This window comes from Amaranthus tricolor, chromosome 14 (genome assembly GCF_026212465.1).
Source record: "Amaranthus tricolor cultivar Red isolate AtriRed21 chromosome 14, ASM2621246v1, whole genome shotgun sequence".
Taxonomy (NCBI): domain Eukaryota; kingdom Viridiplantae; phylum Streptophyta; class Magnoliopsida; order Caryophyllales; family Amaranthaceae; genus Amaranthus; species Amaranthus tricolor.
This window is the reverse complement of record NC_080060.1, coordinates 8,167,625-8,181,203: the sequence shown is the minus strand read 5'-3', so window position 1 is coordinate 8,181,203 and position 13,579 is coordinate 8,167,625. Positions and strand designations below refer to the sequence as shown.

Sequence of the window (13,579 nt, the reverse complement as noted above, 5' to 3'; positions counted from 1 at the left end):
TTGCTTAATTATCTACTATAGCAAGTCATTTGGTTATCCGAGTTTGTTTTAGGCAAATACCCTAAAGTTGAAATCATTCATGGTAAATCGATAAGTGATATTGTTGTAGAAAAATCATGAAAATATTGAATTATTCTAGATAGTTTTTCTTTTATATATTATACTCCATCCATTTCTTAAAGAAGTTTCCACTTTTTATTTTTGGGTGTTTTATTTGTTGTTCCTATAAGAATTCTTTCCATTTATATCATTTATTTTTGACAAAAATAACCTCACTCATCCTCATTTTAATATTTTAATATTACTTATGGTTCCCACATATTTTCCACTAACTTCATTTTAATATTTTTATATTCCTTATTTACCCATATTTTTTTTACTAGTTGTAGTCCCTATATTTTTTTCAACTAACTTTCTTTTAATATTTTTTTAATATTTATGATTATGATTCCAACTTTTCTTCCATCAAATTTATTATTTAATAAATTAGTATCTCTACTATCTAAAAGATTCTATTTTACTTAATTTCCGTAAACATTTCTTATGAAACTTAAACATTTCTTATGAAACTTTATTAAGGAACTGAGGGAGTATACATTTATACTCCCTCCAATTCACTGCTAATGTCTAATACGTTTATACTCTATGCAATACATTTATTCAATCCTTAATATCTCTAATTGTGCATAATTTAAAATTATGAAAAGTTGATATGAATAATCTTTGCCATTAGATGAATCAAAAAAATTCCACTTAATTATATTTTAACTTATAAATTAACAATAAAATACAAATTAAAAGTAAAAAAATAAATAAAGTCTAAAAAAACAAATGAGACAGTAAATTGAAGGGAATATGATTCAAAACAAATGATGACTCACATAAACTACACTCCCTTAAGTAAGTGATCACCCACATAAAAATGGAGTACTTATTACATTCCTAACCAATATTTAATTTTCATCAAAAATCAGATACCTTTCTCTCTCGGGCTCCCTTCAACCCGGCCCCCCACACTCCCCTTTCTTTCTTTCTTTCGTTCACTCTGCACCGCAATCTCCCCTTTAAGACTTGACCAATTTGCAAACTTCACCATCACTTTTTCCTTCCATAAATTACATATAAATAACTTCTCTCACTCCCCAAAAATACCCACATTTCCCACTTCTTTTCCAACTCCTTTTTCTCTTTCTCTTCTATTCATGGTAGTTTATCTTAAAATCACAGCTATTATTTAACATATACCCACCTCATAAATGTCAATTCATTAAAAAACCCATCATTTTTTTCTGGGTTTATATTATCAAAATCATGCGGGTCAATATGCATCCTTTATGTTGCATTTCATTAGAACGCAATGGTGATGATCAGGGCCCATGTATCAGGTCACCTGAGATCGTTCTTTCACGGGCGAGTAGTTTGAAACAGTGTCAGACCATACCCGGATCCAATACAATCAATGTATGTAGTTTCCGGCGATCCGATGTAAGCATCGCAGGAGCTTTATATAAATGGACTAACTATGGTAAAGGATGGAGATCTCGGTGGTTTTTGTTACGAGGAGATGGGTTACTTTCTTATTGTAAGATTCTTTCTACTAATAATCTTAATTCTCTCTCATCTTCTTTGGGGGATGACGTCACTGTTATCGGAAATATGACGTCACCTCGGCTTATTCGGTTGGATAGTTGTTCCAGGAAAAAGGATTCTAAAAGAAACTCCGCCGTCGTTCATCTCAAGGTAAGCATTTAATTAATTAATTAATCAATCAATTTAAACTTGACGTAAATTAACAAATGACAGTTTAATATAATGTTGCCATTTGTAATTTTTTATTGGGTGAATACTTATTAGCAGAGATTTTACATTATTTATAATTTATTACTTTTTATATTTTTGCATGATGATTGACTATTATTTTTGTAAATAAAATCTTTTAAATTAATTTCTAACACTATTTCTATAGACTTCACTTTTAATTATATTAAACAAAATAATTTTCTATACAAACAATACATATTTTATCTTTGTTTATTGATTTCTATTTTAATTGCAGAAGAAATAAAAATGATAGTGCATACATTTAGAGAGGACAATATTAGCACCAACAAATGAAATTATTGATAAGTTCAACGAACATATATTTACTTTTTTTCGTGAAAAAGAGAGGATGTGCTTAAATTTGGATTCAACCAATTATATAAAATTAAACTAATGAAGTTAATATATATTTTCCTGTTATTTTGAAAATCTAATTTTTTATAGATATTAACACTAAGAAATCCGTGGCACGGGTTTTATACTAGTTTATAACATTTCATTAGAAAAAAAGTAAAAAGAGAACATCTATACTCCTAATTTTAAGTTTTTTTATGGGATTAATTTTTTTTTTGAAGCTCAAATTTTGATGTTTGTTGAAGTAAAATATTATTGTAAGATTCTTTCTACTAATAATCTTAATTCTCTCTCAAATTTTGATGTTGGTTGAAGTAATATATTTATTAATTAATTACTTTTTTTTAGTGCCTTCTTTTTTTTTAAAAAAAAAAACATTTGTTTTGGGGAGAAAATGAAAAATTTTAGGAGTAGCAATGTGGGAATGGGAAAAATAAAATGTATTTGGGCATTCATATTCAAGCAATTTTTTTATTTGATTTTTAATATTATTTATCAAGTATTTATAATTTATATTTTATTTTTACTATATAAATTAAATTAATGTAAAATTTATTGTTATAAACTATTAAAGAAATTAAAGATTAAAATAATAAATCGAACAAAATGCAAAATGCAAAATGCAAATGAGACTGTGGTGAATCTGGAGTAATAAAAAAGATGAAACTGGGTGTTAATTTGGAGTGGGTCACATCAAAAGGTCAGTAGGCCATGGAAATAGGGCAAAATTAAGTTAGGTGTAGGCACAAGTTTTTTTAGGTGTGGGTCATGCCATCTATCAGTCATCTCTCTATCAGCATTCAGCATTGCAGCAACCAATATTTTTGGTCTTTCTTTCTTTCTATTTGGCTTTCTTCTATTCCTATCTATTTGTTGGCTTTTTAATTGGCTAGAAACAGTCCATTTGATTAATAATATTAAATAGTGGTAATTAAAATAATTAATAGTATAAAAATTCATTGAAAATTCCAAATCATACCTGTAGTTATGAAACTTTGATCACTATAATGCTTTTTTTTAACAAATTTCCATTATAGCCTAATATTATCTTTCACCTCTCCTAATGGTAATGCATTGAAATAAATTTTATGAAGAAAATGAGATGATTGAAGTTGTACATGCATGACTAACCATCAACATCAAGATAGCCAAGAGATTTTTTAATTAAAATTATACTAATTTTCATTCTCATTACCACCGTTTAATACCACCTACCAAACGGGTCAAGAGTACTATAAATTTCTTCCTTTGCTTGTCTTTCTTGCTTCCTAGTATATAACTCCCCAATTTGGGTGCTGGCAATTAACAAAATAACAAAGTTCATTTCACTGAAAAAATTAGTACTATTATGCTTGGATTAATTATGTTTTTTTTTTTGCCATGGGTTGATTAGTATTGAAAGTATATATGGATAATTGGGTATACACTTTTTTTTATAATTTTTAAGTTAAAAAAAGAATCTTTAGTTCCAGGATCTGAGATAATATGATGGGTCATTTTCAAATTTGACCCACAGATTATTTGAGTATGGATTTAACAAGCTTTTTTAATAGATGGGTGAATCATACTCTGCTTTCATTTTATGTTTTACATCTTCAATTCCTGGATTTAAGTATTTTTGTTTCAATGTGGATTGTTAATGGTGTTAGCTTGAGTTATGTGTTCCAATAGAGTTTCATAATGTGCAAGTAATGGCTAATTAGATCTGAGAAATTCCATTAGATATGGGTTTTGGTGTTTAAGATTTGTTAATCAGATGAAAAAAATGATTCTAGAGTTTTTTGTGTGAAAATGTAAATTGGAAAACTGTCTAGACAGAGTGGAACAAAGAAATTTCTTGGGCATCTTTTCCTGATGAAAGTTTTGAAGTTAGTTTCCCCTTGGTAGAAACTCTTTTGTTGTTATAATCAATTCTTCACTATGGAATCAGTTCTCAATTTTCATGCACTTTTCAACTAAAGTTCCTATGATCATAATATACTGTGTAAGATGATGATGATGATTTCAGCTAAAGTTTCCCTATTGTTTGGCTGTTAAACTATTTTTCTATTGCTCAAAACAACCCCCTGAGCCTGAATTTCAAATTGGAAGAATTTGGAGTTATTTTTAAGGACATCCTAACGAACGACACAGAGTTTGATGTTTCTTTGGTGATATTTGTCTATATGAGGGGCTTTGTTAAAATAAGGCCCGTTTAATTGTTGGTATTAAATGGTGACATTGGAAATGAGTTTTTAGTGTAAATTTTCATAAAATGTTTCATGTCATTCCAATGGTGAAGAAACATTGATCATAAAAAAGTTTTTTATTTACAAATTTTCATTACCACCTTATACTATCTCTTCAAATGGTAATGCAATGGAATGAATTTTGTGAAAAAAATGAGATGAATGAAGTGGACAAGTATGACCATCAAACTTGACAAGATATTTTCCAACCAAAATTACACTAACTTTGCATTACCATTTACACCATTTAATACTGACTGCCAAATGGGCCATAAGCACTCTTTAATTTCCTCCATACATCTGGGGTCTGCCACTGGTTTCAAGTTTGAATTTGAAGAATATATATAATTTTGAATACTAAATCTTTACTACTAAAACTCTGTTGGAAATTTGGTTCCAATGTGGCAGTCGCCATAAAAACCAGCTGTTAAAGGTGTCGTGCTAAAGCTTTCTAATAACCTTGATGGTGTATGCGTATACTTATGAGCATAATGTAAGCATTGGGGAAGCTCTAATAAGAGTTCCAGTTGGCCCAAATAATACTAAATAATTTTGATCCAACTGGTCAAGAAATAATGGTATAAGAGAGAATGTTAGTTTGATTGTGTATATAAATTTTAAACAGGTATCATCTTTTCGAGAGAGCCGGTCTGACGTTAGGAGGTTTTACGTATTTACAGCTACAAAGACCCTTCATTTGAGGACTAACTCGAAACATGATAAGGAATTGTGGTTAGAAGCGTTGGCATCAACAAGATGTTTCTTCTCCTGGAGATCATTGAATGATAATCTACCTATTTCTCCTGATAGCATTTCCATTTCAACCGAAAAGTTAAAGAGGCGATTGGTTGAAGATGGAGTCAATGAATCATTAGTAAAGGAATGTGAGCAGATTATGCTTTCAGAATTCTCAGAAATACAAGGAAAATTGAAAGCTCTTTGTGAGGAAAGATCCAATTTGTTGGGCACTTTAAGGCAGTTGGAGGTAATTTTAACTAGTCACATAATCTTCTTTATTTTTAATTTTCATTTGAAATTAGTATTTCTTGCGAGTAATCATTAGATTAAGCATGTACATCTGTGTTTGTCAGTTACCTAGTAGGATGTATATTCTGTGGACTGTCTTGGATCGACAAGAACTAAAACATGAGTAAACAAACAAACTAGGTAAGGTAAATAGAGTGTGCATTGTCTTGGTCGGACAAAAGGTACAAGATGAGCAGCCATATTGTGCAGTGGGGTTTTTTCTCAGTAAAACCCCACACACACATACACACACACACACACACACACACACACACATATATATATATATATATATATATATATATATATATATATAATGTCTTTGGGACATGAGTATTAGTGTCGGGTACGAGTTCACGTCTAAGTTTTAGACATGTTGAAGTTCAATGTTTGGAACTTATGGGGACCTTTTTTGGAATTGATCCAATTTTTAGGACATAAGTTACTTTCAAATTATATTGTTTGATCTTGTTAAAATTCTAATCTCTAGTCCCTTTTCAAAAGCATATATTTTATGGCTTTTACTTTGCAATTGAATTGTCGGGAAGGGATTTCATACCTGTGTCGGAGTATATATACACAACCAAATTAATGGTTCATCTCATATAGGACATATACGGTGTTGTTTTCTTGCTATTTGTTTTGTTTGCTAGTATTTCACTATGAATGGTCATGAGAGTAATGTTCAAATAGCCAAGACTATGGCCTAAATATCAATAAGATGCTCTATTCATTGGACAGAGGGTTTATTGTTTTGAACAATCTCCATCAGTCTGCCCCCCATTTCGGCTCTTGGTGCTCTATTCAGAATGGTACTCTCTTATATTGTTTGACGGAATAGTAAACTTCTATAGGAAGAATCTCAAACACAAGTTAGCCACACTTTCATGTCCCCCTTTGCATGTGCTAAATAAGACCCTACAACAATTGAGAGAAAAGAGCTGATAGGGGAGCAAGAACAAGAACAACCTTCCAAACGCTTTTACGTGAAGGCCCAACCACGGGAAAGACATTCCTGGATAGATTAGGCCCAGCCCATTACTTTCATCCAGCTACCACGGAGGAAAGCAGGGTACCTACAGATTTCCACCTTAAATCTTTAGTGAAGTAAAAAAATTTGATGCTGATTGCTGAGTTAAAAACTCATGTTGGCATTTGGTTGTTGTTTTCACCTAAAAGTTTCATCCAGTTGTCACTTATAATAATGGTCTTTAATCTTTATAGTAGCTTCCCACCAACCTTATTGACCCCTCCTTTACTTCTACTCCTAATCTAATACTTTATTTACTGACTACTACTTTACTTTACTGAGTATTAAGGAGCTTTTAGTAGATTGAAATTAGATACTATAAACAAGATTTTTATGATTTTTTTGGGTATATTTAGGTGCCATTTCAGCAGAGATTTGTACTATTTACCAATTCTAAGAGTTACCTTTACACTTCTCCTTGGGTTTAAAATTGAGTATGGATTTCCCCACCAACAATATTTCTCTCCTCCCATATTTCCATATTGTTTTCTGGTAACTCTCTGTCTCTCATCTTCAAACACATTAATGGTCTCTAAGCTGTTACTCCATGTGGTATGATATTGCTATTGCTATTGCTTCTATCATTTTTTTTTGTCCATTATCTTGTATGCTTATATTTGCTAAATTGAAGCACACTTCATTTTCTGTATGTTAAATTGGTTTTTTCCAGTCTGTTAGTTTGTCTGAATTTTTTGTAGCTGGATTATTTTGTTAAAGAAGGAACATGGGTTATTCTGTATGGGAACTAATCAATTGTAATAGTAGTTGAAAATTAAAGAAAAAAAAAAAAAAAAAAACTAAAAGTCTATCAAATTGATCAATGAATTGAAGTTGGTGGATATTTGATTTTTGTCGCAAAAACCAGATTTTGTTCATCTTTCTACCAGAGGTGGACTGTGACTATTAGAGGGGGCGGTGTCCTTTGCTATGCATTTTACTTGTTACTGTAAAATTGTAGGGTTTGGGATTGTGGTCTTATAAGTTGGCTTTTGAACAGCAAGAAATGAAGTAAGCAATTTATTTCATGGTTTCATTGTTTGATGAAATATTTGTGTATCCATGTAGGCAGCAAATTTTGAGGCTGAAGCCCTGGGCATAAGTGATAGTGGATATCAACTTTCGAAGAGCGAATACTCCAGTCTAGAGGGTGCTAAATATTGTGGTATTGTTGCTACGGTGCTCCTTCTGCCTATTCCTTTTGCTACATAATTAATATATAATGTGTTTAGTTTCAAAATAATTTCTATTCTGATACGTAAGGCCTTGTTTGGATAGAGTGAAATGGGGGGAAAGGAAAGAAAATAATTTGGAGGGATGGAAATCCCCTTGTTTGGATAGCAAGGGATTAAGTCCCTTCATTTTGTTAACATCCAAATCTCTCTATAAGAGAAAAGATTTGGAAGGAAAATGAAATTTCTTTTTTTCCCTTTCTGTTCCTTCCTATACAAACAATTGAGTATATATATATATATATATATATATATATATATATATATATATATATATATATATATATATATATATATATATATGTATAAGTGCCTTTTGTCTGAGGTGGAGAGTAGGCTTTGTAGGGGACTTATTTATTATGCTTGGACTTGAAGTCTTACGTAAGAGTGCCACTTGCACCGATAAATATTATATCTAAGAGAAGGCAATAAGATATCCCTTGATATGGCCCAAAACGTGTTTTTTTACACCTTTACAACGCAGGGAAAACGGTTGCATTATTTTGAAAACCTTTAAAACGCAGCCGATACGATGCGATGCGGCCTTTTTTTATTTTATGGTAGGAAATGAAATCTCATCTTTCATTGATATTGTGATCTTTAAAATTATTCCCATTTGCCATTTGTATATTCATTATTTTATCACTTCTTGACTTGTCCTTTTGAATGTATAGAATGTAGTACCACCGAGTCATCTAATGGCACTGAGAAACCAGACGTGGGCGAAGCCTCAGACGAAGAGGAACCCTGCTATTATGATTCAAAGGACTACTTTACTGAATCTCCATCTCATCTTATTGGCAGTGGTATGGACACCAAAGGTCAACATGGTTATGTGAAAGATGTTTCATCTATGGAAGCCTCAAGTGAAGCTCCGTGTTCTCATATTGAAAGGCGTAAAAAGCTTCCTGATCCAGTTGAAAAGGAAAAACATGTCAGTCTCTGGTCTATGATCAAAGGCAATGTCGGAAAAGATCTCACAAGAGTTTGTCTCCCTGTATACTTCAATGAACCTATATCTTCCCTTCAGAAGTGCTGTGAAGACTTGGAGTATTCTTATCTTTTGGACCGAGCATACGAATATGGAAAAATGGTAAGTTCATGTGTCTCTGTTCAAACATTTTGGGAATCTAATATCAATAGTCTTTGGTCTTCTATGAAGAATATTGGTTTTGTAGTGTTCTTTAAATGGTATGATTCATGCACGCAAAATTTATTCATTCTGTTAAAAATGCTTGATTGACACTCTTTTGACTGAATAACTGATCATAGAGTTTTTCTTACAGGGGAACGATCTTATGAGAATCGTCTATGTTGCAGCTTTTGCTGCTTCGGGTTATGCATCGACTGAGGGCCGACACTGCAAACCATTTAATCCTTTGCTTGGGGAAACTTATGAGGCTGACTTTCCAGAAAAAGGATTTCGGTTTTTCTCTGAGAAGGTTTGGTTTATACCTAAACTTCTATGTTTTTTTAATGACATATTCTTTTAGTTCGATACTTCTCTTCTTGCTCCTCCTGAAGTTCAAACTTGATTTGTTTTAAGGGAGTGTTTTGGAAATCGGAAATGCATTAACCAACAGATAAAATTTTTATATTAAAGGAAAAATTAACTAAAATAATAGTATAATCTTTTTCATGATTTTCCTATAATAATCCCGTCTATTGATTAACCATGAATAATCCCAACTTTGGGGGTATTTTTCTAGAGTAAATCCGGTAACTGGATGACTTGTTATAGCAAGTTTTATTTTTTTTTAAAAAAGATGAATTAAAATAAAATGTCGAAGAAAATATAGAAAAATGTTTCTGATTTTTTTTATTAATTTTTTTTATAATTTAGAATTTTTTATGTAAATGTTCAAATTTTTTCTCTAATTTTACATTCATTTTTCGTTTACTTTTTTTGTGCATTAACTACTATAGCAGGTCATCAGGTTATTTAAGTTTACTCAGGCAAATACCTCCTAAATTTAGAATTATTCATGATTAATCAATAGGGGGGATTATTGTAAGAAAATCATGAAAAAGTTGTATTATTCTAGGTCATTTTTCCTATATTAAATTAGCAAGCATTAGGAAAGACACGAATATATGATTTTTTTCCGAATTTTTTGCTAGTGTAAATAACGAGAAAAATGGTATACCGGACTTTCTCCTTTCTAAATGGGGTTTGTTAAGATTTGTGGAAGTAATCCTTTTGAATTTTTTCCGATGTGATTCCTAATTGTTCCAGCATTATATATTTTAGGTAAGCCACCACCCTACACTCATAGCTTGCCATTGTGAAGGTAGAGGATGGAAGTTCTGGGCAGATAGTAACTTGAAGACCAGATTTTGGGGTCAAACAATTCAACTTGATCCTCTTGGAATACTGACTCTGGAGTTTGAAGATGGAGAGAGATTCCAGTGGAGCAAGGTGCAGTTATTTATAGAATGATTCTTAGAGTTAACGGTTTTTGTTTTGCTTGTGATTTATACTGCAAAAACCTCCATAACATCTTTGCTGTTTTCAGGTTACAACTAGCATTCATAACCTAATCATTGGTAAAATTTATTGCGATCATCATGGGACGATGAACATAGGTGGTAATCATCAGTACTCCTGCAAACTTAAGTTCAAAGGACAGACTTTTCTTGACAGGAATCCCCGTCAGGTAGATTATCCGTCTTTAGCTACTTAATGGTAAGGGGGATTATTTTTGCTGCATTATACTCCATCTCTTGGACAAAGTCTATTGCGGTTTATTTGAGCAGTGCTTTCTTACCCGTATTGAGTGCACATCTAATAAACTAAGGCTTTCTGACTTAAGTTCAGTGGTCTTAGCGGTGCTCATGGTTATTAGAATCCCGATTCTGATTTACGATCCAAAATAGGCGAGCAATCCTGATCGTAGGTAGGATTTTAATGTTGGTGGAATCGTGCAATCCTACTTAGCTCAAGAATTTAGGTAATAAGATCATAACACAATACAAGGATAAATTAAATCGTACAATATTTTCATATAATCCAAATTTTACTTTTATATATATATATATATATATATATATATATATATATATATATATATATATATATATATATATATTACATCAATACCACTATAAATTCAAGTTTTTCTTGATTCTCAGTTTATATTAATTATTAATAATTTCTTTTTTAAAACTTAATAGATGAAGTCAAATAAGTTTTATGTTATTCAAAGCACATTAATACAAATTGTTGAGAACGACGGTCTCTCCTAGTGATGCATTAGATATATGGGTTAAATAGCCCAATTAATACAAATGAAAGAGAAAATAAAAATGTGGGTTTTGTTGTTTTGAGGTCGTCTCTTTGAGAGACGGTGTCTCACATGAGTAGCTGGCACACAAATGCCTATTAGACGATTTTACCGATTTCGATCCTAACCCTTTAACGATCCTAGGTAAAATTTCGATCCTAACCTTGGCAGTGCTCATCACTAATCATATGCATTCATTTTATAAAATAATTATCAGCAGGTTTATGGTGTTGTTGAAGATGCAACAGGGAACAATGTTGCAACAATTTTTGGGAGGTGGGATGATAGTATTTATTATATCGAAGGAGATGCAAAGAGCAAGTTGAAAGATTTGAATTTATCAAATGATGCTACTTTGGTTTGGAGGAGGACGAAGCCTGCCCCTGATCTTACTCGATACAATTTGACTCATTTTGCGATTACTCTGAATGAGTTGACACCAGGACTTAAGGTAGATGCAATGTCTAGACCTACCCGTCTCTTTGTGCACTCGTATTAAGCTCCACTTTTCTCTAATCGTTTCTGATAGCTCTTTCATTCTGGCTGTTTGATCACGGATTAAGGAAAAGCTTCCTCCAACTGATTCAAGACTTAGACCTGACCAGAGACATCTAGAGAATGGAGAGTATGAAAGGGCATATTCTGAGAAGCTTCGCCTAGAGACGAGACAGCGAATGGTATGCATAGTCTCAAAACTTAAGTAAAACATTATTCTTATTTTTGATGTCCTATTTTGATGTTTGCTGGTATTTTAAGTTGATTGGTTGAGGCCCCAGGATATGTTATATACTCTAACACGTCTTCTCACACGAGAGCCCTTTGGGCTAGAAGTGTGGATGAAGCACATGCTCTCTTGATACACGACGCTAGATATTCCACTTTAAACAAGGGGTAGTTGAGATTCGAACCAGTGACCTTTTGTCACACTGGCTTCTGATACCATGTTAAAGAATGATCTCAACCAAAAGCTTAAGCTGATGGTTAAGGCCCCACAATATGTTATATAAATATCAAAGAATCAACTCAACCAAAAGCTTAAGTTGATAGTTGAGACTCAAGATTATGTTATACACTCTAACAAGTATTACATTGTCATGTTGTTCATTATGCATATATAATTTTAGTCGTGTGGGTTAACATTTTTTTTGTATTACAGTCGACCAAATTACAAGAAGACGGATGGAGACCTAGATGGTTTGCAAGAGACGGTGAAGATGGGACATACCATTATACAGGAGGATATTGGGAGGCCAGAGAGCAGGGGAATTGGGATGGTTGTCCAGACATATTCGGAGAAATTATAGACGAGGCTGACAACCTCAGTCAACACTGAACATAGTTAACGAAGGTGAAAAACCATTTTTCTTACATAATTTTCTGCTTTGTGTACAACACAGCATGATCAGATCAGATTAGCTGGAAATTTCTCCAAAATCATCTAAAAGCCAACCCTTTCTGCTCTAATATCGCTTGATCCGATTCAATATCTAATATTTTTGTTATAAAACTTGCTGTATGGTCGAATTCATTGTTGGGTTCATTTGCGATCCACACCAGAAGTTGTCAAAACATGGTGGCATTGCCCATTGAGCGGCGCATCATTATCCTTTTGAAGTGCTCCATGCTAGTTAACCCCAAACTCTTCATTTGTGATGCGTCGAGATTCGATGATCTAATACAAAGTATAATGATGACAGTAATGTAGTCAAAAATTTTCTTACAGAAAGATGAAAATTTGTAGTTCTTCCTGTTGTAGTTAGGTGATTTATTTGTAATACTAAGAGAAATAACTGTGGAGGGATTTTTCTTAGTAGGGCCAATAATTATAGAAATGTATTTTAGGTTATTATGGTAAATATATGTAGCTCATGATCTTCATTAAAGTGTCAATTAAGCTTTCTAGTGCCCTGTTATATTACCCTTCTCTTTTTTTTTTCTTTACTCATCTCCTAGAAAATTTGTACATTTCATATTTGTAATCAAAACATAGGTTGCATAATAGCATATATTATTTATTTGTATAAATCTATAATACTCGAATTTAATGAGTAATGTTTGTAAATACTACACTATATATTATGCTGATGTGTTTATAAAAACCATGTACGATATAGAATGCAACTTGCATATGTGGATATAAATTTGAATGCACTCTCATCCTTTGTCCGTCACAACTATGCTCCCATTATGTCCACCTCAACTAAATCATATATATCCCATAATCGCGTTACATGTACCACATACCATAGCTATTCCTTATAAATTAGTATTTTTATTTTTATATTGACCATAAAATATTAATAAAATAAAATTAAAATTCTGAAATCAAATAATTCAACATGTTATTTATGACATTTACAATACAAAATTTAAAATCATAAATTTCTGTGAGAGACGGTCTTTTAAAAAGACCATCTCTGATTGGGCTGACCCCAAAAGGAAAATATAGAGTAAGTTATTCGGTAGATATTAAAAATATTGTAAGTAGGCATTTATAATATCGTAAGTACTTAATTATTAAGTATATTGTAAGTAAACATTAAAGATATTATAAGTATGCATTAAGAATATGGTAAGTAGGTTATTATGTTAACTTTCTCGGTAGGC

At 32.0% G+C, this 13,579-nt stretch overlaps 1 protein-coding gene across 7 annotated transcripts; it reads left to right on the top strand.

The window, feature by feature from the left end:
* The first annotated feature begins 964 nt into the window (after positions 1-964).
* Positions 965-13,376, top strand: LOC130799765 (oxysterol-binding protein-related protein 2A-like). 7 transcript variants are annotated; one of them, XM_057662991.1, is made up of 11 exons: positions 977-1,740; positions 5,029-5,388; positions 7,525-7,621; positions 8,363-8,781; positions 8,975-9,130; positions 9,940-10,107; positions 10,205-10,345; positions 11,190-11,423; positions 11,536-11,649; positions 12,129-12,320; positions 12,530-13,376. In XM_057662991.1, exons 1-10 carry the CDS (start codon positions 1,312-1,314, stop codon positions 12,303-12,305), a joined length of 2,295 nt encoding a protein of 764 aa, XP_057518974.1. In that variant the 5' UTR covers positions 977-1,311; the 3' UTR covers positions 12,306-12,320; positions 12,530-13,376. The 7 variants fall into 7 exon arrangements, with proteins under 7 accessions (XP_057518973.1, XP_057518976.1, XP_057518977.1 ...); XM_057662992.1 differs by having other exon boundaries at positions 978-1,740; positions 11,193-11,423; positions 12,530-13,375; XM_057662996.1 differs by having other exon boundaries at positions 1,382-1,582; positions 1,698-1,740; positions 12,129-13,373.
* Positions 13,377-13,579: the final 203 nt, after the last annotated feature.

What these genes read in the sequence shown, in the direction of transcription:
- LOC130799765 (XM_057662991.1), top strand. Translation starts at nt 1,312, where the DNA reads ATGCGGGTCAATATGCATCCTTTATGTTGCATTTCATTAGAACGCAAT. An exon ending in CATACGAATATGGAAAAATG is followed by an intron (nt 8,782 to 8,974) that starts GTAAGTTCATGT and finishes TTTTTCTTACAG; the next exon opens with GGGAACGATCTTATGAGAAT. An exon ending in AGTTGACACCAGGACTTAAG is followed by an intron (nt 11,424 to 11,535) that starts GTAGATGCAATG and finishes TCACGGATTAAG; the next exon opens with GAAAAGCTTCCTCCAACTGA.